General features: G+C 45.8%; 1 protein-coding gene across 1 annotated transcript; it reads right to left on the reverse strand.

Moving 5' to 3' along the window:
- Nucleotides 1-111: 111 nt before the first annotated feature.
- RNF11 (ring finger protein 11) lies at nucleotides 112-26430 on the reverse strand. The gene is made up of 3 exons (XM_052665998.1): nucleotides 26144-26430; nucleotides 1891-2060; nucleotides 112-1341 (listed from the first exon to the last, which is right to left on the reverse strand). The coding sequence occupies exons 1-3, from the start codon at nucleotides 26264-26266 to the stop codon at nucleotides 1170-1172; spliced, it is 465 nt and encodes a 154-aa protein (XP_052521958.1). The 5' UTR covers nucleotides 26267-26430; the 3' UTR covers nucleotides 112-1169.
- Between the last annotated feature and the right edge of the window lie 5 nt (nucleotides 26431-26435).

Raw genomic sequence — 26435 nt, forward strand, 5'->3', positions numbered from 1 at the left:
CGCTGCGTTTATGCGCAGAACAAAATATTTTTTCTCTGCTTGATAAGATTTCTTTTTGGTGGACTGCCGTGTCAGCAGCAGGGCTCAACAGATACATGTAATACAGGAGACTGAGATACAGTATGTTTATTCTTAACTTCTGAAACCTAAGAACTACAAGAACAAGAGATGCAGTATCCATTTGCTGCAATTCAAGACAACCATTTTTTAGGGAGAAAAAAGGTAGAATAAGTGATTGCTTCTAACACTATATTAGAACTAATTTTTTTTTTCCAATTGTGGTAGCTTCACTGTTTATCGTCCTCCTGGTCCACTTTTATCTTGATCAAGTTCAAGTAGACATCCAAGTGTAAGGATTTGTTTTGTCCAAACCGAAATGAGTTCTAAAATCCGTGACACCATAATTTCAGTTGCAGGATCTGTTCTGCATCTTCATATTCAACATCACTTGCAGAAAAGGGGTAATGCATCTCAGTTTGCTTACAAGCTAGGAGATCACTTCGAAGTCTGCATATTCCTAACTGCAAACAAAATATAGCACTTGTAACAGGTTATAAATAAACTGGTTTTCAAGCATAGAGCCAGCCCAACAATAACAATACACTATTAAAAAGACCTAAGGCAATGAATTCCATCTCCAATGGAGGGAAAAAAAAAAAAAGAAAAAGAAAAAAAAAAGAACTGTGCAAACAAGCTTAAAACTATTTCTTTGTGCCAGTGTTATAAAATGTAGATTTTAATAAAGCCTTGACCCAAATGCCAGGACTCGTGAAAAGAATCAGAAAAAAAAAAAAAGTTACTTTATTTAGGAAAAAAAAAAAATACTCTTATCTTACTGCTAATAAAATTGGATACACGCAGTTTAAACATTTACAGTTGCTGTAACACTTTACAATTCCTATATATGGGTGTAAGAACAAACATTAAAGACAATGGTGGGTCAAGGCTTTACATTAAAAATAACAACCTACTTTTTCTATATTCTCTAAAATACTATGCTTTTTTTTCCCAATATTTGCAGCCATTCAGGAGTATTTTTTATTCATTAGGAAATGTATATTTTGTGCATGACCTTAATTCCTAATTTCTGGCTCTTTGGGCTGAATGACAAAAGGATCAAACCCATTGAAGTGGATGGTCTCCTTGGAGGTTCACGGAGAAACCCTGGCTCAGTTAGTCTCGTATGATGAAAGCAGTGCTGCATCCACTGGCTCCATGCAGGATGGACAGGTAAAGGATCTCATCAACCAGTCATCTATACAGTCCAGGTGGTAGATGTGCATGCATGGCAGAAATCGAATAGGGTCCCCATACACAAAGTCCATCATACAAATGACACATCTGGGGAAACAAGAAATAGTTACGTGGATGGTAGCACACTGGAAATGAAAAGCAATGCAATATCTATCAGATGCGACCGTCTCAAACAAACTTCTGTTATTATTGACAGATATGGCAAGATTTCTCTGTTACATCAGTGCTGGCTTCACCCAGCACTGGATTTCTTGATGTTTTCTTCATACTACAAGCCCCTGACTGCAGCATTAGCAGGAAGCCTGCAGCCAGGGCTGGGGCAGCTCAGCATCCTGCACAGAACTAGAAACAAAGAGATGGGAGTCATGAAGTTGAGAAAGCAGCAGCATGGAATTATTTTCCCATGAAGGGAAGAAGAAAATAAAAGGGCATAAGTTACACATATGAGGGAAGATACATTTTGCTTGTAGCAGAAAAACAAAGGATAGAACAAAGAGGCTTCTGCGTGGAAGAAAGCTGCGTCAAATTACACTTCCTGAAAGAAAGGCAAACAGAAGGACCAGATGAGGTTTGCCATGGGATGCAGCACAGACCAGTGGACACCCACAGCAGCTCTGTAAGGCCTGTGGAACTTACTCTCTGATCTTCTTCTCGGAGCCATCTCTTCCAGGATCATAGACTCCCTTCGGTAGGTGCTGGATAAGGCCTATCCTCTGCGCTATTCGGATTTGCTCTTCCTCTGTCAGCTGTGTTGCCAGCCGGGTCTGGCTGGGGGTTGGGTGATACACAGGAACAGGGACTTGCTCCTAAAATTAAAATATTTCAGTTAATTGGGTTTTTTTTAAAGGCTTTCCTAGTATTTCCTAGCACAACACAGGCAGCGTATTTAACTTTTCCTCTCTCAGTCCTACAAATGTTTCAGTGATTTCCCACTCCACCTTTGCAAATTCATGGCTGAAATTATATACAGGATGGGTTTGTGAGTGACACCACAGCCCTGCTTCAGGACACACTGCTGGTGTTCAATAAGTTTGGTTAATTTCCTCAGGGCTCAGGCTCTGTTTCACAAAGTCACAGTTCCCTTCCAATGCAGCTGCCTTTGAATGGTTCCTGTGACCTGTGCACTGCTGGGATAGGGACAGCCAGCAGCTGAGGGTGACCTGTCATATAGCAGCACCCATGGCGTGGCTCTGACCTGCATGCCAGGGAGATAAAGCATCACTCCCCTCCCTAACACCGCACCTCTGAGCTGCATGCATCAGCCAGGGCAGGGCCCTGTCCTGTTCTGATGTTGCAAGCACCACAGGCTGCCCCTGACTTTATGTTTTCATGGCTTTGCTGTACTTCTGTGGATTACACTAGCTGGGGGGGAGGACGGGGGGACACAAGAGTGAGTGCTCCTCCATTTCTCACAGAGAAAGGAATGCTACTTGGCTCTCAGAGGCAGGGCCAGAGGAGGGTGCAGGTGTTTAATACAGCAATACAGCTCCCTTGGTAAAGTCCTGACAGCAAGGGGTTACAGAAACATAAAGAAACGCAGATACTGGAGGAAGAAAAAAGATCGAGGAACTCAAAATGTCTGAAAGTAGCATGACGTGGAACTGCCAGTGAACAGCTCCACCAGCACAACAACCCAGCTGAGCACAGCATCACTGTGTAAGAAACTACAGCTAAATGAGATCCTGCTGCAAACTGAGCCCTTTGCATTTTGGACAGCTCTTGAGACGATCCTTCAGTCACAAGCCCCAAGCTGACAGCTTCAGGTGGGTTTGGGACAGTAAGCACAACCTTCAGCACCGAAGGCCAAACAAGGCCAAAAAGTCTCTCCCCTTTTCCAGCTGCATATCAGCACCTGCTCCTACCAACCCTCCAAGGCCATTCGCCTGAGAACTCCCTCTTATTTTAGGGCCAGCAGTGTCTGCATCCCCTCCACACTCCACAGCACAGTGCCATCCCAACGTGGCAGCTCCCAGCCCCTGTCTCAGCTCCCTCTCAGAACAGACCCATGGCCCCGCGCCATGGCCCCCATTAGGGCAGGGGACACAGGACGTTGTGTTGGCCACATCAGATGTTGCAGTGGCTGAGAACGGTGCTGCCTCTCTGCACAGGAACATGAAAAACCAGGGGGCAATGGCTGCCAGGCTGCTGTGACAACACATAAATCGTGTTACTGTAAATAAAAACGAGTGGCTGTTCCATTCCCCGATCCCTGACACACTGTCTGATGGCACTTTAATCTCTCCTCCAATTGCTATTAAAAGCCTGCCCAGCCCGAGCCAGAGCCCGCTGTGTGGAACCATGCCAGTGAAATGGAAGAACACGGCCACGCACAGTGCAGGGGTCAGACCTTGGGGAGCATCCACAGTGACCATCCCAGAGCCACCCACTCCACAGTGGAAGCACAGAATCCCTATGGGCTCACAGCCCCTCTGCACATCTCTGGGTCTATCAGCCCAGGCACCACAAGGCCCCGCATCCTGCAGGGTGGTTCTGGGGCCCTGAGGCTGCACTCCAATAGTACTCGTATATACATACATTAAAAAAAGATCAGATTATCCATCTAATTATTGCTACACTCCAAAGATGAGCATGGATTTATTGCTCTTCTGGCTCACTTTTATCTACCATGGAAAATATTTCTGCAACTGGAATTACAAAATACTGAATTTGTACCCAAAGTCTGTGTTCTTTATCATTGGATAAAGATGCCAGGCGTTTCAAACTAAGACGAAATTTCATGCTAACTATTCTTCCATACAAATTTTTACACACACACACACACATATATATATATATGCATACAGCCAAACCAAACAGTCAAACTCCCATATTAGTGTCAGCCAGCAAAACAAAAACTGCTCACTGGCACTCAGTTTGCTTTCATGAGTTATCCTTCCTTCCCCTGGAACACAGGAGCGGTGCTGCAGTCCCTGCATGGCCCAGCACAGCACAGGAGCAGCACGGCTCTCCCTGGCTCTGCACACACACATCCTGCATTCCTATCGCCAGCCCTGCAGGAACAGCACCAATTCAGACTCCAGCTGTACAGTGGGGTTCATGTCTTCATGTCATCCTCAATTCTCCTCCACGGAGGGAAGAAAGGGGGAAAATACACAGGGCACCCAGAGGTCAGCATTTTTTACTTCTAGTGTAAAATAAACATTTTCACACATTGCTGGAAGCCCAGACACGGTTTCTGCACATGGATTCCCAGGCACGCTTGGGGTTCTGTCTAGAAAAGTCTTTTTGTTGGAGGTTTTCTCATCAATGCAACTTACCCTGGTTACTTATGCTGCTGTAGAACTGCTGCTATTTTGTTTTACCGCATTTCCATCTTGTTGCTGCAAGTGTAATGAATTTGTAATTCTCTGAAAGCAGGTCAGTGGTAGATCAGAAACTCTTAATCCCTGGATAAAGATTATTTTAAGATCCCTGCACGCTGCATATCAGCAGTATGTTATCAGGGCTTTTGTTTGTTTGTTGCTTTTAATAATTGCACCAGCATGCACAGATTATCCTTTCAAGAAGGTCAGAGGTGAGACGAACAATTCTGACATCCAGCAGCTCCAGAACTCAACCCTCACTGCTGCCTTCAGCCCCCACCTTCCACCCCTGACCTCCATGCTGGGGTTCTGATTCTACCCGGTTCTTTTTTGATTCTATCTGGTTCTTTTTCTCCCCTGACCAACGCTCTCGGTGCTGATTTGCACCTAAACATCACCAGCACATCTGTGTGCATTCAGTCCAACAGAAGAGACAAAATTCCCCCTACCTATGTTTATCCCAACTTGTCTTCTGCTTTTTTCTTTTTTTCTCTCTGTTTTGTTTTTTTTTTTCCTAACAGTCTTCAAATACCAGCAGCACAGCACTTACACTCCTTGTGGTCGCTGCCTACTCAGTTAATACAAATAAACTGTTCAAACTGAACAGCCCAGTCGTTCCCACAGCTCCCTTCTGCAGCCCCTCCAACGCAGCCCTGTCTGTCCTGCACTGCACTGTCTGGGGCTGCAGGGTGGTTCACATCCAGCTGCACTGAGGCCACACCTGCCTCCCCGCTGCCCTTACAGCACCGCCATCACACACAGCTTCAGCCTTCCAGCTTCCCACCCCCAAGGAACCCTGACAGAGACAACTTCAGCTCACAGCTGTGAAGTCAGGAGGTGAGAAAAAAAGATTTCGCTTTTTCTGCTTCTTGCAAAATCCCCACTGAATTGTATGAAATGTTCTCCTCTCGCTACTTTATTGCTCATAAGGAACTAACTGGGATAATGGTCCAGAGGTCTTTTCTGGAAATGCCATTCTGACCGGGATGAAAAGACTCGAGCTCCATCCATATGTTAATACCCATTCTGAAATAATATCCTCCCCCAAGACATATTACTGTAAAACCACTTGCCATTATAATGTGCATTATACTGCAACTACAGCTTACTTTAATAATCCTTAGAATATTATGAGCAGACTGCCAAATATAAAAACCTTTTTCTGCTGTACAGGAGAGAACAGTTCATTTATAAAGCTGAATACCAGTTGCCATAAAACATCGCATAATGAAATCGTTACCCAACCTTTTATATTCCTGCTTCCAGGTAGCCAGGCAGTATAAATAACTGCAATAGCTGAGCGCTTAGGCTAAACAGTTCTTTTTAAAGAAAAATTCCCATCTCACCTCTCCCATTTGGAAGAGGCAGCAGGGACTGACAGCTGGGCTGGGCACACGCACACAATGAGAGCCATCAAGATTGGGTTTGCCCAGCAGACTCAGGGTGAACTGGATGCACGCTGCCTTCCCAGACAGAGAAGAGCTGCTCCAGGGACGTGGTTTCACACTTCTTACATGTGCTGTCAATGCAGAAGACCATAGGCTGCCACTGTCCAGCCCTGCTGATGGCACCTGCTGCGCCACAGAGACAGCTGGCTGGAGATCTCATTGCCCACCAAAGCATCTGAAACACTGAAGGTTATCAAGAAGAAGTGGTAGGAGAAAAGTAGTAATTAAAAAGCAGTAATTAATCCCTGGAAGCATAATCTCCTGACACAATCAGGTAATTTTTACATTGCCAGACTGCAGAGCAGGCTCCTCTGGCTCCAGGGCCACATCCCTGGGTGCGTTCCCACTAAGCACGTCTTTGGTCACCAGCTCCCTGCTGGATTTAGCCACCCCTGTTCCTCCCTCCACCAATCCCATCAAATTCCAGGAGGTGAATTTGTGCAGAAAAGCAGTACTTGCACATTCCTGTCAGTCCCAGAGCACACAACCCCCACCTTCAGCCAGAGCCCTCCAACAGCTCCACTTGGGGCACCAGCACTCAGTTCCCAGGAGACAACAGAGTCCTCACCCCACAGCTCCCGCTTGTTTATTTTAAAAGGTTATTTTTATATGTGGAGGGAAAATATCCACAAATAGTTTACAGAGATCCACACATTTCTGTCAAGCTGAGGCAGAGAGCAGAACCAGGAAGGAGAGCTGCCCCAGACATTAGTTAGGGGCACGCAGAGTGCTGCACCCCAAGGATGACGAAGCAGAGCAGCCAGCTGGGGATGGAGCAGCCCCTGCTGCAACTGGTGCCAGCAGAACCACATGTACACAGATCATCCTCACCCATATGCAAACAGCAACATCTGCACTTCTGGCACAGATCCTCTCCTCCTCGCACCAAGTGGTTATCTCTGCAGAAAGCCCCTCTCAGGCCTGGCAAGCAGAGGCGGCTGTTACAGCAGCATGACTGTATATACACAGCACTTCAAGCAAGATGGCTGCTGGGAGAACAAGGAGCAGATCTCATAACAAATGACATTTTGGGCAGAAAAAAAACTAGAACTGAGAAACTGAGTCCTAGAGAGCAGGGGAAGAGGCTGAAGACAAAGGTCGCGGTGAGGCTGCCTCTGCCTGAAGGATCCAAGGCAAACCTGCTGTGTCCCACTCACTCACTGCCAGTGAGCAGGAGGCAAAAATAAAGGTTAGCCAAAAAACTGGAAAACAACTAATCCAGCTAAGGGTTTCTTTGAAGGCTGCATTCAAGCACGAGATGGGGGAAACATAGCAGAGCTGCGAGGGAGGGGCTGACAGAACACTAACCCACAGGAATCCTTCGCACTTCCTGCAGACGCCTATTTACGTTCTGGAAAGGGTAAGGCATCAATCATTGCAATTGTTTCTAGTGTAAACCAAAGCGATCAAGGCTAAAAGCAGCAGGGCTGATCACTGCATGCTCTCCTGATGCCAGGCCGGGGTGCAGCACAGCTCTGTCCCAGCACACCTGTCAGCCTCCAGACGCCGTGTCCCATGCACTGCCTGCAGCACTGGAAGGCTCTGACAAAAGCCCCAAGTTCACACACCTGCTTCTGTGGGCCAGGCCGAGCACCAGTAGCCCCTGCTCGCCTCCCAGAAGCACGTGGGGATGAGGGTGACCCAAGGTGATCTAATGCAGCGCTGCCTCTGAAATACCAGTCCTGCCATCTCCTTTACAGTGGCTCCCATCGTCGGCAGTGCAGGCACTGTTCTGACCCACCTCCTCAAAAGCAAACACTTATCACTGACTGCAGACACTGCAGTGCCTGGAAAAGCTGGGAACCAGCACTCCCCTCTCAGGGCTTTCAGACAATCCCAAAATATTGACCCTGAACACTTAAGAAATAGCAAGAATGCTAAAATGTATCTTTTGGCAATTGGTTACCTCTGCTTGAAGGAGATTCTAAGAACTCAGCCATTCTCAGTATACTTCAGGAACAAGGCAGCAAAGTAACAGCAGTCAGTTCTAATTAGCTAAGAGGAATAGCAACGGAAAAGGGCCAAAATAGCAAACATGAAAATACACGTGCACCAAAGACATGAGCAATCCATCAGGGGAGGACAGCTGAAGTATAAATATGTACAGGCTGTGCTTCCACGTGTAAATCTGAGACGTGTCTATGTATATTTCAGTGTGCATTACAAGAGCTGGTCTGGCCTATTAGCAACACAATAACACAGAGCAGGAAAATATCGCTCATTCCAATGCAAAAGTAGGAATGGACTTCAGAAGTATATAGTGGGCACGACATCAAAGGATTGGTGATGTCAAGTGAAGAGTGATCTCATCTGTTAGATGTAAGATGATCAAGGCATGCGTTATCTGGGCATTACCTTTCAGTGGTATGGCAACCATATTCCCAAGGCACACAGGGCCACCCAGAACGCAGCTTAATGGCCTCATCCAAAACAAGTTTTAACGGATATCCACAAACAGCATCAGATCCAAGTCCTCATACAGCAAGCTCCTAAAGCAGGGCAGACACAGATACAGCAGGTAGAACTGGAACAATATCACCCAAGTATGGTCTTCTGGGAGGTGTTGCTTTAGCCTATGGCAAGAGGTAACACAGGTAATGAAAACAGATCAACGTCAGCTACCTCAGATGATCTGCCTTTTTATAAATAGTCTGTTTCCCACCTCCCCACGTAAGAAAAAGGGGCAACACATGAGAATGCTTTCGGCAGAGCCTGCCAGAGACATTCCCTGACCAGGGGAGCAGGCCAAGAGCACTTCAGCCAAGCTGCGCTGACCTGCAATGGTTGGGAGCAAGGGCTTCTCCAGACAAGGCAAGCAGAACAGAAGTGGTGGAGACATTTCCATCAGGCCCTGCAGCACTGAGTCCAAAATGGTGGGATACCATTCACAGCCTACAGCATGAGGAGAACAAACCAATGGTTCTGCTACAGCACAGGGACACAACTGGTGTGTGGCACCTGCTTTGAGTCATGCCAGCCAGCACAGCAACCCATGACAGCAGAGTTTGTTCCAAAACTCAGGAACCTGCAATACACTTCACCTGACCATAGCCTTGTACTCAATCTGAAATATTTTAATTACATTTTTAACAAAATCATCTTCAATTACGAGTGCTCGCTCAAGCAGGAAGCTGCCACACCTTGGCTGTTTGATGGCACACTCAGATCTGCAGCCATTTTTATTTCCTTAATTGCATCTGAATTTCAACAGAGCATTAGAAATACAAAGTGTTTCAGTCTAATACGAAGTGTGTGCCCCTGAGATCAACGCATACGACTCAAAACCTGAGCCAAGGCCACAAATAGGGACTTGCAGAGGGACCCAGCAGCCTTCCGAGGCCAATAATAGCACACAGTCATGCTAGGTTTGGCAACAGCTTAACCATAGGGCTTTCCCCAGCATGTTTCTCCATCAGCTTGTTGCAAAGCCACAGATATGTGAAGGACACACCACACCTGCCATGCACTGGGGTCAGTGCAGTAGGAGCCTCCCTGAACAGCTGTCCCTTGTGTCACCATAGCACGCCAGCCTGGAGATGTGTCCCCATCATCACCCTGCCATCACCCACCTCCCTCCTACCCAGCCTCGGACAGCCAGCAAGGCACATCTGCTGCTTCTCCAGCACTCTGAGCTGCAGCGCAAAGGGTTTGGATCAGGCAGCACTGCCAGCACCACTGCTGCAGACCAAGGATTTTCGTCAGCGATGCCCACGCGCAGTCCGGAGCATCGCACTGTGAGGAGGCTGTCACCTCTCCCAAGTGCACTCCCACGTCACACTTCTGCGAGAAAGAACACACACAAGAAAGGCGATCTGGCCATTCGTTTAGTGCCATTTGATAATAACATTAATTATTTCAGCTATGAGTTAATAAGCAGCAGGAGTGAATGGCCAGAGGCACTGCTTCCGGCTATCAGCTCATCTCTGCTGTCATTTATCAATCTGAGGGGAATGTCTCAGGCATCAATGATTATTGCTACATCTGTTGTTTCTTCGCTTGGGTTATTTTAAAGTAGTACACCATCTAAAGACAAGGAATGACTGGACAAAAACTAAGCTGTCTTAAAGCTTTATGAAGCTGCTCCCCTTCCCAATGCAGTATTAGCAGCCAACACAAGGGCAACGTTTCTATTTTCTTCCAGCTCAGTCTTGTCCTCACAAGCAGTGACTCTGCATTTTTAGTCACAGGGCACGAATCCAAGCGTGATCTCATCCAACTGTCAAACCACTTCTAACAGAAAAAACGCCTGTGCCAAGAACAGGTAGAAAAATCATAAATAGCTCTCTCAGGACTCAGTTATACAAGCAAAGTACTTCCAGAATGTATTTTTCCTTCTTATTTTCAAGTCTGCAATGCACAGAGGCAGTCAATGAACACGGGGCCATCCCCAGCCTGTCACCAGAAAACACACCTTCTTACAGTTGCATACAAAATGCCTTCAGTCACTGGAGCAGCCAGGCTGCTCTGCGCACGTTCTATTGCACAAATGAATAAGCTACGATGTCCTTCAGCAACCATACAGGCAACCTCTTCTCTAAGCAACATTTTGAGTGTGTTATTTCTTTACATGTTCTTCTTTAGATCTCACCCATGTTTGTTTGACACAGAAAAAGCACCGCTGAAGATTGGAGGCTATGGTGTCTTGTTGTCAGTCCAGGCTGCCCTTAGTCAGCCCGCTGCCCTGCTTACACATGCTTTCATAGAAAGCAGCCACAGCCTTACTTACAGTAAGACCAGCTACCTGGAGGAAATCTTGAGGCCTTACAGCAACAGCACACTGATGGAACTAGGCACACCACACGCCATTGCACCACCACTGCAATCAGAGATGTGCTGCTCGATGCAGGCAGCTCCTGCACCCAAACACTTGCATTTGACCCACTGACATGCTTGCTCACATGAACCCAACTGGAAGGCACCACAGGACCCCAGGAGATGTGCAGGCAGCAGGCCACGGGCTTCAGTGCAAGTGAGGTGTGTGCTGAAAGGCCCTTCTGAGCCAGAAAGCTGTGTAAGAGGAAGGCTTTGAATACAGAGAGGTCATTTGGCTGAATACAAAGGCCTATCTTACCCTGAAATACCTGCATGTGAACAGCTGCAAAACTGGAAATACCCAACCCGGCCTGAGCTCATCCCTGTGCTACGATGGGCTCTTCATGAGACAGAAAGTGCACCAGAACATCTAAGCTGGTGCTAAACACAAAACCACCCCAGGGCTGGAGTTAAGAATGAAATCCCACTGCAATCCCACCCGGCCACGTGCTGAGGCACAGCTCTCGTGCAGGTGATGCACTCAGTGTTTTTGGTGTGGACACACACAGCATGGGACATTATGCCACCAACACTCCTTCAAAGTATTATGAAGATGTAAGGAAATGCTTCCACTCATCTTATTCTCCTGCCCTAATGTTTGGGATGCTTGCTACAAGCCATTGGATCACTAAGGGAAATGTTGCCAGGCACAAACAAGCTCCAGTCATGTCGAAATACCAACAGGGAGTAACACTGAGCTACAGATGGAAAGCTTTCAGACAGTAAGACCAGAGGTACTCCATTTGTTATGTCAAAAACAAACAAACAACACAGCCACAGCCAAACAGCAATCCCAAATAGCACCCAAATAGCAATCCCACACCCAAATAGCAATCCCAAACCCAATAGAAAGCCTTGGGAGTTCTCTAGGTCTAATTCATGGCATTTGGCCTAGCATACACCTTGTTACTCAGGAGTCATTACAGTGTGGCTACAGGTAAGTGGTAATAGCTAGAGAGCCTTAAAGAGAAGGAGAAAAGAAAGAAAAAAAAAAAAACAGATGGGAAACTTTTTGCTGGGATTCCAACTGTAGGAGCAGAAACACTACTGCTCAATTACTGCAGAAATATTTTAGTTATCTTTCTACGTTATTTAAGCTTATTTGCTAGGCTGTACTCTGTCAGCAGAGCTTTCATGAAGTATTTGCAACCACAAATCCCTTTTCAGCATTACCACAGAACTTGGGAGACCATGGCTGATTTAATTATGAGCTGTTCCAACAAACCCCAGCAAAGCTGGAACCTTACTAGAGGAGTGTGTCTGAGCACTCCTCCAACCCACCGGGCTGGGTGCACTGACACCAAGGAGGAAGAAAGCTGTTGCTGTATTTGTTCTTGAGGATTTAAATACAGTAACAAAAAGATAGGTACCAATTTCAGTAGCAATTTTGTTCTCAGCTTACTAGATAGCTTCCAAAAGGACACCTACCCTAAAAACATCTCTTGGAGAGAGGACAGTTGCATCATAAAGTAACCTAGGTGGACTGCTTCCCTGGGGACATCACAGATTTCCCAAGTCATCCCTCAGCTAATAGGCAAGGTAATAAAGTCAGTCTGAATTCTTGTCTTCACCTGGGATACTTCCTTTCCTACAGGCAAATTTCCACTGCAGTAAAGACACGAAGTCACTGCAGCTTCTGTTCTTCCACTTGCTTTGCATCAGGCAGCAGCAGCAGAAGAAACAAAATGGTCACTTGGGAAGCGGGCAGCTCCAGAACTGACCTGGGGGCAGAAAAGAGCTTGGCACAACTGGACCTGTGTGCTCTGATAGGAAGGAGCCTCATGGCTTCAAATGAGATCTGCTGAAAGCCATACAGGAATTGCCTATGTGGCACTTTCAGACTGGTATATTTGCTTAAAGAAACTATCACTGCTCAGGTGAGGCTTTGCACAGAAATTAGCCTTGAAATACCACACAGGTCTGGTCCTGGCTTTGTCAGTAGGGGTTCACACAGTGCTGTGCTCCTGATCAGGTCCAGAACAGTATAACCCAGTTTACTCAAGTGAGAGAAGGTCACAGCTATGAGAATGAGCAGAGGTGGATTGCCTTGTGGATCCCTGAGCTGCACGTTCTGCAAGTTTTACCTGAACGTTTCTATTACTTCCTCTATCAGTCAAAATTCACTGCAAGATGCTGAGCAATCAGGCAATGATTCCTCCACCACTTAAAACATGCCTGGTTTTTATTCTTTTTTAAGTTTCAGTGACCATGGATCAGACAAGATTCCGTTTTTTAGGAAAACTGAGTTTCTTGAATATTATGCCCACTGACAAGCAAAATAAAAATAGAAGCTTTAGCCTAGAAAAACAAAGGCTGAAAGGTATTTAAGATTGATCTCTAAATAAATCAGGAGGGTAAACATTGGGAAAGGAAAAACAAGATCTACTGGGTACAAGAATAACAAGTGCAAGTTGGCCATAAATATCTAGATGTGAAATAGCTTCTTGAGCTTTAGCTCCCTGCTGATAAGAGACTCTCTTTAGGAGAGGTAAGGGCAGAACTTGACCAGCTTCTTGTAAGCACTGCATAGAATAACACGTACAACATAAAATCCATAAAATAACATCCTACAGCACATATAACGTATATTGCAGAAAATAACTTCACTGATCACACACAGAGCTATTCATACTTACTAATATGCAAATTCTAATATTGTACCAAAAAGGTCTGCTATCCAAGTTAATATAAGCTATGATGTAGTGTAATGACTAACAGCAATGCTTGTATCTAACCCGATGCAATCTAAACAAAATAGAGAAAGTGGTGCTCATTAAATCTGAGCCTCCTTTTGTTGAAGTGATAATAAATGCCTGCAGACACTGTCAGGAGCAATTCTACCTGGATGTTTAAGATGCTAACAAAAGAAAAGCTTCAAGAATGAGCAGTTTTTTAATAAAATCATTCTGTGCTACTAGTTCTGGCAATCAAGACAACTGCTGAGAAAAGCCTTTGGTTTTCTGATCTGGTTACAGGGTGTGTTCCAGTGCCCACTGAATTAGCCTGTTCCACAGCCACCGCTGTGCTCTGACAATTTCTTACTGCACCCAACCCAGCTATAAAGCTTACGCAGGTTGGGTAGGCTCATGTTCAGCACACAGCTGGAGCTCAAGAGCACACGAGCTCTTCTTCCTCCCCTTCTCCCAAGGACAGGGCAGGATATAAAACAGCAACAGACCTGGTCTCATCCCTGCTGGCTTCCTGATAGCCCAACAGTGGAAACCACCTGCAGCAGAAGCACCAAGGTTTTTGCTCAGACCCTGCAGGACACTTTGCAGGTAGAGGCAGGAGAAAGGTGGGGCAGAGAACAGACCTGTAGGAAGCCCGTCCTTCTGGCAGTACAGTCACTGAAGTCCCACCACACGTGGCAACCTCCAGCTTTACAGACCTGCTTTGCTGCTTGCACTGCACCAGGCAGCTGCCTGGGGAGAACTTGGCCCATAACACAAGTGAACAAATACACATTATTATTTATTATTATGCTCCACACTGACACGCAGGCACCTTGCTGCTGCAACACAGTAAGCATTCTACTTCTAGGATTTAAAATATATATATATTATATATATATATAGCTATCTTACTTCGGTTTGGTGCATTACTTAAGTCTTTCTAAGAGACAGGGTGATAACTATCGGTCTAATGTAAATAGTTGCATTTCAGCTGGACAGAATGTATTACTGTATTCAAACTGAAAGCTGGCCAGCATATTTTATAAAAGAAAGCAAGGAAAGCAGCAGTGGGCTCCATTGAAAGACAACTCATAGCTCTGCAAGGTGGTGCTTGCAGCTGAGGAAGGCTGGCTATGGCTTGGGGGCCTTTCCTGCAGGTCAAGCCAAAAATTGCTCTTGGCCTGACTTAGCTCTAGGATTCAACAAACTGATGTGGCTACATTAGCTTCTACCTTGGTATAATTATATAATTTCTTAATTCTAAACATTTTAGACAACAGGGAGCTTGTTGCATTAGAAGCCACATACCCCGGCACTCCTCACATACATACATACATACGCACACACACACACACACACACAAAGGTAATCAAACTCTTAACAGTACAGACAAAGCTTGCCAAGTTATATTCAGACTTTGGAAACAATCCACACATTAATAACTGGAAGGCTTGTGTGTGGAAGGAGGCACTGCAGCACCCCGCAATGCACATGAATGATGTTACTGTAATCATTCGTGTCCCATGGGAGAGCAGCTTGCTGCACAGCATGGGCAGGCTGTGAAAGTCCTCACTGATTCCTGTACTTAAAACATGCCCATAACTGCTGGGTAACATCAGCAAAGTTGCTTAAAAAAAAAAAAAAAAAAAAAAAAAAAAAAAAAAAAAAAAGGGACAGGAAAGCACCTAAACTTTAGCAGTCATGGTAGATGAATATTTTTTATTAGGTGGGTTGGGTTTTTTGTTTTGTTTTTAAACAGGAAATCACAATTAAGAAAAACAGAATCAAGGCTTTGCCTACATTGGACATTTGTCCTGAAGTAGCTTAACTCCTTCACAGTAATCACTGCCCCTCTATCATTACAAATGGCAAACTGAGGCTGCACTTCACATTCAGACCATTCCCCAGTGCACTCACTTTCCAAACCAGCAGCAAGCCTTCACCCTATGCATACTCCAGGATGCAGTTAAGTCCAAGCACATTCTTAATTGCACTATGGAGAAGCCAGAAATGCTGTAACACTTTGTGGAAACAGCACACATCTAATAGCTGGCACCTTCAGACCTTTCCAGAGATGTCAGAAAGAAAAATTGAATATATGGATTGCACAGAGTACAGATAAATCCAATCTCCTACAGGAAGGCAGTTCGGTTCACTAAGCTGACAGGAAGAAAGTAAGAGAGCAAACCTGTTTTGGATGCTTTAATGGTGTGAGCTGACGCACGGAGGGATCAGATAAGCACCAAAGCCACCACAAAGAGCGTGGAGTGCACAGCTGCAAATGGAAAATGGGGGAAAAGCAAAACTAGCCATTCTGGCATCAGCAAATAGTAAGGTCAGGCTTCTTGGTGTCGGAATCGTAGCACCACATGAAGAAGTTCACAAGGCAATGTGTATTTTAGCTTGGTTTCAACCTGTGGTATCCTGAGTACAGAGATAGCCTCCAAGTCTTTTCCTTGGCCTCAGCTGCATCTGCTCCCCAGTGCAGCCTGTCAAAGACGTTATTTTTAAGTTGTGGAACAGAATTCTGTATTAAATCAAGTTAAATGAACACAGATTCTCATTTCCCCCACATGCACAACGTGTAGTGCACTAACACAGGGGCACGGATGGTTTCAATTGGCATCTGTTCCTGGTGTAGCTAAGGCCCCAGGACAGGAGCATTCGGTTTCATCAGCAGCACTTTCCCAAGAGGCACAGAAGTACCCCTCTGTCCTTAGAAACACTGCAGAAGTCCAAACAGCTCCAGATACTGACACACTGAATCAGACTAACTCCTCTATACTAAGAAAATGTCTTATCCTGACAAAAGGATGGGTGAATTCCCTTCTGCCTGCAGTTCTCTGGCTGCTTGACTAGTTATTCTGAAATGGAAGCATTTGTCTGATCCCTCAACACCAACAACCTGTTTGGTAGCACATGTTACACGGCTGTTACTACCACTTTCCCAGTTTTCACTTCCTATATAAAACTACCGCAGCTGCAGCCCAAGTACTTAGAGGAATCTCCAAGAAGAAGGGCAGTGGAGAAGCAGGCACCGAGCCCCACACACTCTGAGTCCACTGCAGAACTCTTGCCAGCATACACACTTGATCCAACCCTCGTTTTAATGAAGAGTTAATTAGTCATTATTCATCTGCAGCACACTAAGATGACACAGAGCTGAAAGAGACAGCAAACTACTACAGCTGGCAGTCTGAAAGCCCTCCCTACCTTCACTACAGCATATTCTGGACAGCAATGCACCCATTAGCTGTATTTCACAGACCAAAATGAAAGATAACATGCCCCAACTCCCTGCCTCGGCATAGAACTACAGCTCTGTTCTCCCCAGTTCACCAGATCCAACTAGGTGACAACTTCAGCCACATCAAGAGACTTCAGGAGAAGCTATACATAGGGTGAGGTGAGCTCTTCCCCAGGAAGCACTAAACCAGGGTCGCCTTGCTTCTTCTGGGAGGGAGGAATAGCAACCTACTCTACAAACAAAGGAAAGATTACTGTTTATAGAGGAAAGCAAAGATCACTTGGAGCATGAAATTGTATTTGCGTGCAAGTGGATACTATTTTTTTCTTTCCTAAAAGATCCTACAGAACAATTTTGCGGAATAAAACTAATTATACATTTACTACAGTGCCAACCCCACCTCCTGGAAATCAATAAAGCCACTATATACAAAAGGAATGGCGCTCTTCAGCAAACATTTTCCGTAGGTTAGCTGCACAGTAACGCAAGCAAACACAACCTGAATGCTTACAAATTCCAGACAGTTTGTCTAAACGCAGACATAATGAAAACATCTTTTTCTGCACCTCGGTTTCGGTCCTTGCAGATGACTGGCTGGGAGAATTCTATAAATAGCAGAGCTCCACATGAGTTACCATATGAATCCGTTCCAAGGGATTCATTCTCACAGCACTACCTGCAGTCAGGGCGGAGCTGCAGGCCCTGGGTGTAAAAGGTAAAGGCCATTAACCTAAAAATGAATTCATATAGTTAATTAAGCATTTTCGCTTCAGATTTAAAAGTTGCGTTGCTTCCTTCCACAGACAACATACTTCCAAGAATGTCACCCTCCACATGACAATCCACAGCCACTGTAAGGTCCTAAAATAAAGACAGTGTCACAGAGCTTCATGAAGCAGACACTAAAAGCAATGACTTAGTCATATCTCATCAGCTAAACTGAAGACAAATGGATGCAACTGCAATACAAATCATAATACCTGAACAGAACACAGCCAAGAGAAATTCTAAAGCAACAGAAAAGAGCAACAGCGAGCACTATTAACAAGCAAAAAAGTCTGCAAGTGTTAAGATGTTAATTTTCGTCTCTACTAAATTTGAATTTACAGCATTTGTTTGCCAGTCAGTCTTTTATGAAGTTTCCACCGAATACAGCAGTTAACTGCTTTCTGTTAGGCAACATTACAGAACGAACCAGTTTAGCAGTTTGGAAGGTCTGTACTCCAGCAATTCTTACAGTTGTTTCTTCAAAACCTGGGAGCAATCACTGCTCTCTCTCTGAAATTCAAATGGAAGGAATTTATTCAGGCAAAATAAATATTGGTCTTCACCTATACTGCAATGTTATACCGTGGCTGAATTACAATTTCAACAACTGTGTTCATAAAGCACTGCGATTAATGTTCAGCACAGAACAAACTCTGTATCTGGGTTTAATTACAATGATGAATAAGCCAGACAGAGGCATCGTCCCAGAGCAGTCATGCATTATACTGTCCTGTAGATACCGAAATAATGGAATCTGATGCACTTTGATCTCTTAGATACATCTCCTGCAGCTGTAAAAGAGGGCAAGAGCAGCCAGCCTCATCCAATTCTGCAACATGCGCGCGCTGACTCAGAAGAGATTTGTCTCCCAAACTACTTATGGGAATAAATAAAGCCAGATAAATATTGCTCTGTTTCCTTAGGGCTAGAGTCTGTATACAAATCATTGGGAGTCACATAAAGCAATAGTGGTGAGTGCCGTGGGGAAATTGTATAGTCGGACAGTAGCTCAGTAGGTGCTGGATGGATTCTCTACGCAGATATATCTGAGTTATAATCTAGTTGGCCATTTCTTTTCAAATTAGTTTTGCCATGTCAAAAGTTAGAACATGGGATTCTGTGAAACTGGAAATATCTGACAAAAATCAGCAGTTTAATTGAGGCTGCAGGACAACTGATTCCCTGCCTTTGTCCAAAACAGCACCAAATGTTTGGTTGGGGTTTTTTTTGTTTTTTTGTTCTGTTTTTTTGCATACACTGGTTGTTTGTGCAGCTTCATTACATTTTATTAGTCATAGAACAGGCATTTCCTTGATGCTCCTAAGACTTGTCTTTGCAGTCCAAATTCTAATGGCACACGGGCTTAGTCTGAAAAACTCAGCCAGCTGAGATTCATCTTTGAAGACAAGGCCATCTCTGCATGGTTATTTGGCCTTTGAGTTCAAGGAACAAAGTACAGCGACTGCTGCTGAGCTGTGCCTCCACACATACCCACTGCTCCAGGTGGGGAAAAAGTAAGAAGGTCACAAAAGCCGCTCTGGTGACCAAAGAAACACAATCCCAGGAAACAAGACTCAGTGCCACAAGGATAGCAGCCCACGCATTCATTGCTGCACGCTGGGACTACAAGAACTGATTTTCCTGAGTCACAGTTTCTCCTGTTCCTCCCCCAGTTTCAGTCCTCCCCCAGGCAGCACAGGTCTACATCACCTCGAGACCAAGCCAGTGGCTGAACACAGGCAGGATGTGAATGCTCACCAATCAAACCAGCCTTCAGTATGGTTCCATATGTGCATGTGTGTGAGGCAGGGAGCGTGTGCGAGATTTCTGACGGCTCAGCAGAAACATCCAGTGCAATAAACCAGCTGGTTGTGATTTGGCTGACGCAAGTGTGGTTGAAAGGAAAGCTCTTTCATCTTCTCCTCCAGTTGCTGCATGCATCTGCTGTTTGCCCATGCTGCTGCTCAGGGACCGTGGCCACCAGCATTCTAACTTTCTTTTTCGTTGTTGAGAAACGGCGCAGCCAACAGGGATTCCTACAGAGGGCTGGTAAATGAAACAACCACTCTCTACAACTCCGTGGTCTCTTGGAAATTGTTTCATTAGCTCATAGGAAAGTCACAGTTGGTTTGCTTTAGTCCGTTCCACAAACCATTATCTCTTCAGAACACAGAACTAGCTTATTTTCCGTGGTTCTAAAACTCAACTCCAGATGTACAGTTAGTAACATCAGTACCAGTAACACGCACCAATGAATCAGATGCACAACCAGGAACCTTCCATGATACAAGGTGGTCCTGGGTTTGGGGAGGGCTGGATGGTCTGTTAGGATTGGCTTGCCTCAAAGAACACTAGCTCCACAGATAATGAAGATTCATTATCCTGATTAGGCAAGATTTCTTATTACCGTCTCCACTGCCTCTTCATTTCTCCTAATTGAGCATCTGGAAGCATCTGCTCTGCCAAACAAATCCTAAATTATCAGATTCCACAACAGATTTTAAGAGATATCTCGTCTTAAACTGATCTTCTGATAAAGCTCCCTCTCCACAGCAGATAATTTGTTGCAAATTCCTGCAGAGGTTCATTTTGTAACGGCAGAATACCATTTTATTAAAATCAAATTATTGCAGAACACTTTACAAACACGAATTAATTTACTAAGCATGTCTGCACTAAAGATAAGCTTTATTACTCCTCATTTTACAGACGAGGAAACCAAAGCACAGAGCAGTTATGCGATTTGCCAAAAGTTACAAGCTAAACGTCAGACTGAACAAACTAAGAACAACCACAGCTTATGCCAGGCTGCTCAAGTGACTTATGTTTTTATTATCCCAAGTCTCTGTTTCAGCCAGCAGGAAGCTGCACGCCAGCTCCAGCAGTGCCCACCATGGGGCTGTATGGGAACTAGCTCTGCCGGGCCGTGTTGCTGCTGCAGGCAGCCAGAAGGCTGGCAGAACCATACAGCAGATAGCATCTTCCAAGAACACGTGTCTACCTGCATATCTCACTGATGAGACTTCCATGGCATCTCGGCAATTTTTTCATGCAATCTCAACCTCAACTGGAGCTTGTTTTGCCTTTTATAGTCAAAAAATGGCTAGCTTTCTTTCACAGCATCCCTAAAAACCTGCTCATTTTGAAATTTTTTGGTCTCTTAGGAACACTTTCATTAGCTCACAGAAAAGTCACGGCTGATTTGCTTTAGTCCGTTCCACAGACCATTAACTCCTCAAAACATAAATAGGTTTCTGTGCACATCTGTGGGGTGGCAACAGTAAGGCTGAGCACAAAGGCTGGAAGATACAAGTCTGTCACAAGCAAGCAGCGTTATTTTTATCTTCTTGACCTTATATTCCACAACCTGTTTAACTAGAGATGTTGAAAGGGTCAATGTCAGTGTTCATTAAGCCAAGCTTCCTTCCATTATTGAAGGGATGAAGAGTGTCACAGCAGACAACAACAGACCTTGCGTAAAACCTCAGTATAACTTTGCCATTTCTTGGAGAAATGCATGCAGTGGATCAACCAGGATTCTGTCAAATGAGCTTATGTACTCCCTCTCTTCTTTTCAAAACACCTATTGCAAAACCTTTTGGTCAAAATGGCGAGGGACAGGTCTTCACCCATTGCTGACTCAACAGGAAGGAATTCCAATATTCAGCCAAAATTCATAAAGAACAATTTATAACAGGGTAACTTCAATATTATGCCATAAAAGTTGCCTACCTTTAAGACACTATCTGGTATCCTTTATCTACAGGCTCCTCTTCCTTCCCCTCCTTTCAGCAGCTTTTTTCACCAACAAGGTGAAGCCAGCACCAACCAGCCAGCTTGATGCCACAACCAACATGCATTAAGACAGCAAATACAGGTGCACTTTTTTTTTTTTTAAAGTAACTATTACCTACAAAGGAATTTACATATGGCACCCCAGAAAACTTCACTTCCTCTTTTCGCTGAAGCTGATCACCACCCGTGCGCATGGTGCCAGAAGGCCCCACACAAACAGACACTCTTGCCTGCAGCCCTTTCCCAGTTCCATCACAAAGAGGAGCAGTGAGGTGAAGCACTATTTCAGTTCAGATCCACAAATGCAACTGCAATGCATGCATGCCTCCAGCACAACATGAAGGACAAGACCTGCATGTGCAATTGTTAATACACTCATTTCTCTTACATAGAATGGCTATAGTTGGTTTGGGCCTTGGTTTTGCTCTTCCCATGGCTCGCAGCACTCAGCATGCAGCATCTTTCTCACTGCAACTTTCCTCCTCTTACACTGTCCCAACATACCCCAACAGTTCCGGCTTCACTCAGCCACACAGAGAGCAGAACGTTACGCCGCTGGGATTGCTCTCACAAAATATATGTCATCACTGATGACAAATAGCTCATCTGTGGCCCAAGAGCATTTTGCACACATTTCTGTGAATAGGTGCAATTGCTATAACAGAATGAATTGGGATTGCAACATTTAACCATATCAATTACCATACCTTTGAGAGGACAGCATCAGAACACCTGTGTATTAGTTAAGTCATAACATAAGTCATGACAAGGCAATCATAAAAACTTTGTGGTCTGTTGAGCAAAATACACCCAACACGCACATACACGGTGGCAAGTCTCACACAAATGCAGCAGACTATATCAAGGACAGCCAATGACTGTTCAAACAGAGGACTTTCTCACGTAAGGAACACTCCACCAAGGCTGCAGGACCAGCAGGGCACTGCACAGAGATCCAGGCACAGGCAGAAGGAAGCCCAGCAGCACAGACGGATCAGGACAAGAGCACATTGAACACCAACGATGCCCACAGAGCAGGCTGGAGGAGGCCATTGCTGCAACTTCAATTTAAAAGAAGCCACAAGATATCCCAAATTGCATTTTCAAAACCTGCTGCTGCCAACAGCTTTTGCAAGTTTATGGGCACACTGCGTTGTCTTCAGCTCATGTCTGTGATCTCTCACCTCATTTTGTGCCTGCTACCTAATCAAGCAACTACCCAGGTCGGAAGGTTTTAAATGCTGCCTTCAAATAAAAAACAAAATTAAAAAAAAAAATATATATATATATCTACTGAAATACTGTATCAGGGCCCTGAAGACAAACAGGGCGGTACAGAGCACCAGAGCTGGCTTCAGGTCTTCCCAGATAAAGGAAGAACATATTTCACCAGCCTGTCCTCCACATCAACGTTTCAAATGTGCTCCACTGAGCACAGGGTCGATGCTGAGAACAGGCGCTTGTCACACTTGTAGCTTACTTGTTCAGCCAGTGTTGTATGTCTTTTTAAAAAGATCTCAGCATGTATTGTTCACAGCACTACCTTTAAGAAACCCAAGAAGAAAAGATGGATTCCAGACTTCACTGAATAAAATTCAAAGTTTGGTAAATTCAGAAAGTATTTTCTGCAGCTGTTAAGGAATTACTGAAGAAGAGAAATACGAGACAAGGGCTGAGAGGAGTGGCACATCTGTTCTGCAAAATAACATCGTTGCAAAGAACTACTAGAGGCAAGAGAAACTGGGTAAAAACAGAGTTCTGCAGACAAAGCAGCAGAAGGCATATTGCCAACAGATGGCAAAATAGTCAAAGGTGGAACAGAAAAATGAGCCTGAAAGTACACTCAATTTTGAGGACTTCAGGAGAAAGAAAGAAAAAAAAAAGAAAAAGAAAAAAGAAAAAAAACACTAACTCTTTCCTAAGCAGATTCACTAGTTAGTAATGGAGTTGCATGTGCTCAGCACTTGGAAAAACAGTTGTAATTTCAGGAGTCTAAAATGGAGGCAGCCAAAACCAGCATGCCTACGAAAATGCTGGTCAACTGTCAGTACAACTTCCTTCCCCACACACAAACACACGCTTTTCTCTGTGTGTTTTAATTATGTCCCATGTTAGCCCTTAAGCTTGATGCACTGGAAAACAGCTGCTGTTTTAATGGACCAATTTTTCATGAGTTTGGATAGCTGTTTAAGCTATCCCATGTAGCTTACAGCACATTGACAAGGGGCAGGTATATGCAGAGCCTCTGAAGGGAAGGTATATTCCTCATTATTCCATGTGTCTGTACTGACGATCCAATTTTCAGTTCAACTTTTAGAAGCAGGGAATTTTATACAGCAGGTTCAGTACCACTCACTGATAAAAAGGAAATCAGCATGCAACAATAAAGAGATTATTGGGTGCATATTTTGCAGTTACAAGTGAACACATTAAAAATGATTACTTAACCAGATTCCCATATGGACACCCACAGCACAAGCATGCCAAAACACAGAAAGTATTTTGAACATCAAGATAGCACAGACATTAGCTCAAAGAGACACGCAAGACCTTGTCTACAAGGCTGCACCTAGCCCAGCAAGCTTCCTTTGCTCTGCTTGTTTGCATACCTTGCAAGAGCGGCTCAGGAAGTTTGCACATCGTTGCTGCAAACCCAAAGGAAGCAAACCCAAATGTGGCCATTTTATGGCTGAGGTTCCAGCAGCTCGATTTTACGTTGTTAATCATCCACAGCTCCTCGTGCACAGCGCTAGATGCCACAAACAAGTTATCATATCAAACTTACTTCATCCTCTTCCTTGCTTTCCATTCTCTGCAGGTCTGCGTGTTCTCACACACACTAATTCTCATTCAAACATTTTGGAAAGTATTTATCACGCATAAGGACAAAAAACCTACGTTTCCCTTTCTAACAGTGAACATGAGCTGTGATCTGGAACTTAAAATGAGACCATGACATCCTGCTGCCACTACAGCAATAATGGAGCTCCAGGAGCTCCCCAATTCAGTGCTTAACTTGCGCATCTTTTGGCCCTAAAACAATTCAAAGTTACAAACTCCTTCAACCTCAAAGCATGTGAACTGTGAAATACTGCACAGTATGAAGGTGAAGGTCTTTTGTCATCACAAACCACTGCACTTTTTGACTATATGACAGAACACCCCTTACAGTGAGTGTGTGGGAACTGCTGAGATCAGCGCATGGGGTTTGGGACGGCTGAATGCCTGCATGCACACCACCACACACTGGGGAGTTTTGCTATGAACTCACACAGTAACAAGTGTCTGCAAGTTTGCTTATTTTACTGTCTACTGTGCTCTCAGTCAACCATTCACACTTACGTACAAGAAGTTCTTCGTTTAGAATTTTTAAAAAAAGCACGAGCAACTGAGGAAGAGTACTTATCCACCACTGAAGTCGACAGGAGAAGGCCTGCACAGTGCGATTTCTCAACTCCTGCAAGAGCCAACAGGTTGTTTTCCACGGCAAAAAAAACAACAAGCAACCAAAGTCTTCCCAGAAAGCACAGCTGTGAATACAGCCACCAGCACAGACAGTAATAAGTATGTTACAGCAAGAATACAGTGCATTCCCAAACAATTGGGACACACAGTTGTCCCAAAGAAGGGACAATTAGGATTGGCTTAGAACATCACCTTTCGAAAACCTTGACACCAAGCATTTTCATTTAATGGACTTGTGCAGACTCTGCTAAGAAGTCAGAAAAAAAAAAAAATAATAACCCATCTCAGGAAATGTGTTCTGTCATTAAGTACTCACACAAAGCGAGCAGTTCTGCACAGCCCAGCAGTCCCAGCATGGTTCCACTGCACCACCAAAGGCTGCTGTGCCTGTGTCTCCTCCTGAACAACCCAGGGACCTCCTGTCACAGCTGGTGTTTCTCTGATTGTTGAGTATCACAGGTTACGCGTCTGCCCTGCTAAATACTTTCTGCAGTTTTGTTAATTGTACATTAAGGTCTGCAACTCCTGCATGACTCCCTCCCTAAGGAGCGCTCAGGCCACTCCGCAGGATTTATCTGAGCCTGTCACTGTCACAGATCCCTTCAGACAGGGCTCATGTCCTGCTCAGAGCCACATACGTTTCCTCTTCGGGGATGGAGACGAAGCAGGGGACAAACGCAGCCCTGAGTTCCGTGCCCTCCTTTCAGGGGCCACCACAGCGCAGAGCTCAGGACTGGGCCGCGCCGGGACCCCACGGCTGCGAGGACGTGACAGAGCACCCGGCGTTTTTCCCCAGCCCGTCATCAAACGTAAATTTACATATCCCCTGCAGACAGAAGACCAAACAGCCCTTCCTGGAACCCCACGCAGCTGAAAGAAACAGCATCTCCGGCAGCACAAAAGTTACTCCGGTTCAGCCGCTGCCGGAGCGCCGCAGACAAAGCCGGGCATCGCCGAGCGCGCGGCCTCCGGAGCACCGAGAGCGGCACAGACAGTGATGTCACCGCGCGACAACAACAAAGGAAGCGGCACGGCTGGAAACTCGGCGCCTTCCCCTTCTGTTTTCAACCCAAATCCGGAGACGACCGCGGCGGCTCCGACCCCGGGGCGGACCCTGACCCCCTCCGCCGTCTCCGGCTTCGTATCCACCACGGTCCGCGCGACCCCGCGCCGAGACCGGGGAAACAAAGCGGCGCTCCTCGCGCCGCGGCCGGGACCCTCCGCTCGGTGCCCCGCGGGGCCGGGCGCAGCGCAGCGCTCCGGGGGCTCCTCCGGGCTCTTCCCCGCCCCCCCGTCCGGGCCGCTCTCCGTCCCCGTCCCCTCGGGCTACGCCGCGTCGCTCCCCGCCCCCTCCCGTACCTGATATGGCGGCGGCGGCTCCTGATCCGGCTCGGCCCCGTCCCCGTAGCTGGCCCGGTCCGATTGGGACTCGTGGAGCAGCGAGATGTCATCCGAGGTGGGGGACTTGAGGCAGTTCCCCATTTTCCTCCCCCCCGAGGAGCGGAACGTCCCCTCCGCCTCCTCCCCTCCTCACGACGGAGGGCTCCGCACCCTCAGCCGCCGCGCAGCGCGCAGCCCGCAGCCGCCCCGCCGGGGAGGCTCATGCCAGCCAGCCCGGCCCTAAGCGGCTTAGCGGCAGCGCGGCCGCCTC

Source organism: Tympanuchus pallidicinctus, unplaced genomic scaffold (assembly GCF_026119805.1).
Source record: "Tympanuchus pallidicinctus isolate F22 unplaced genomic scaffold, pur_lepc_1.0 scaffold7, whole genome shotgun sequence".
NCBI classification, from domain to species: domain Eukaryota; kingdom Metazoa; phylum Chordata; class Aves; order Galliformes; family Phasianidae; genus Tympanuchus; species Tympanuchus pallidicinctus.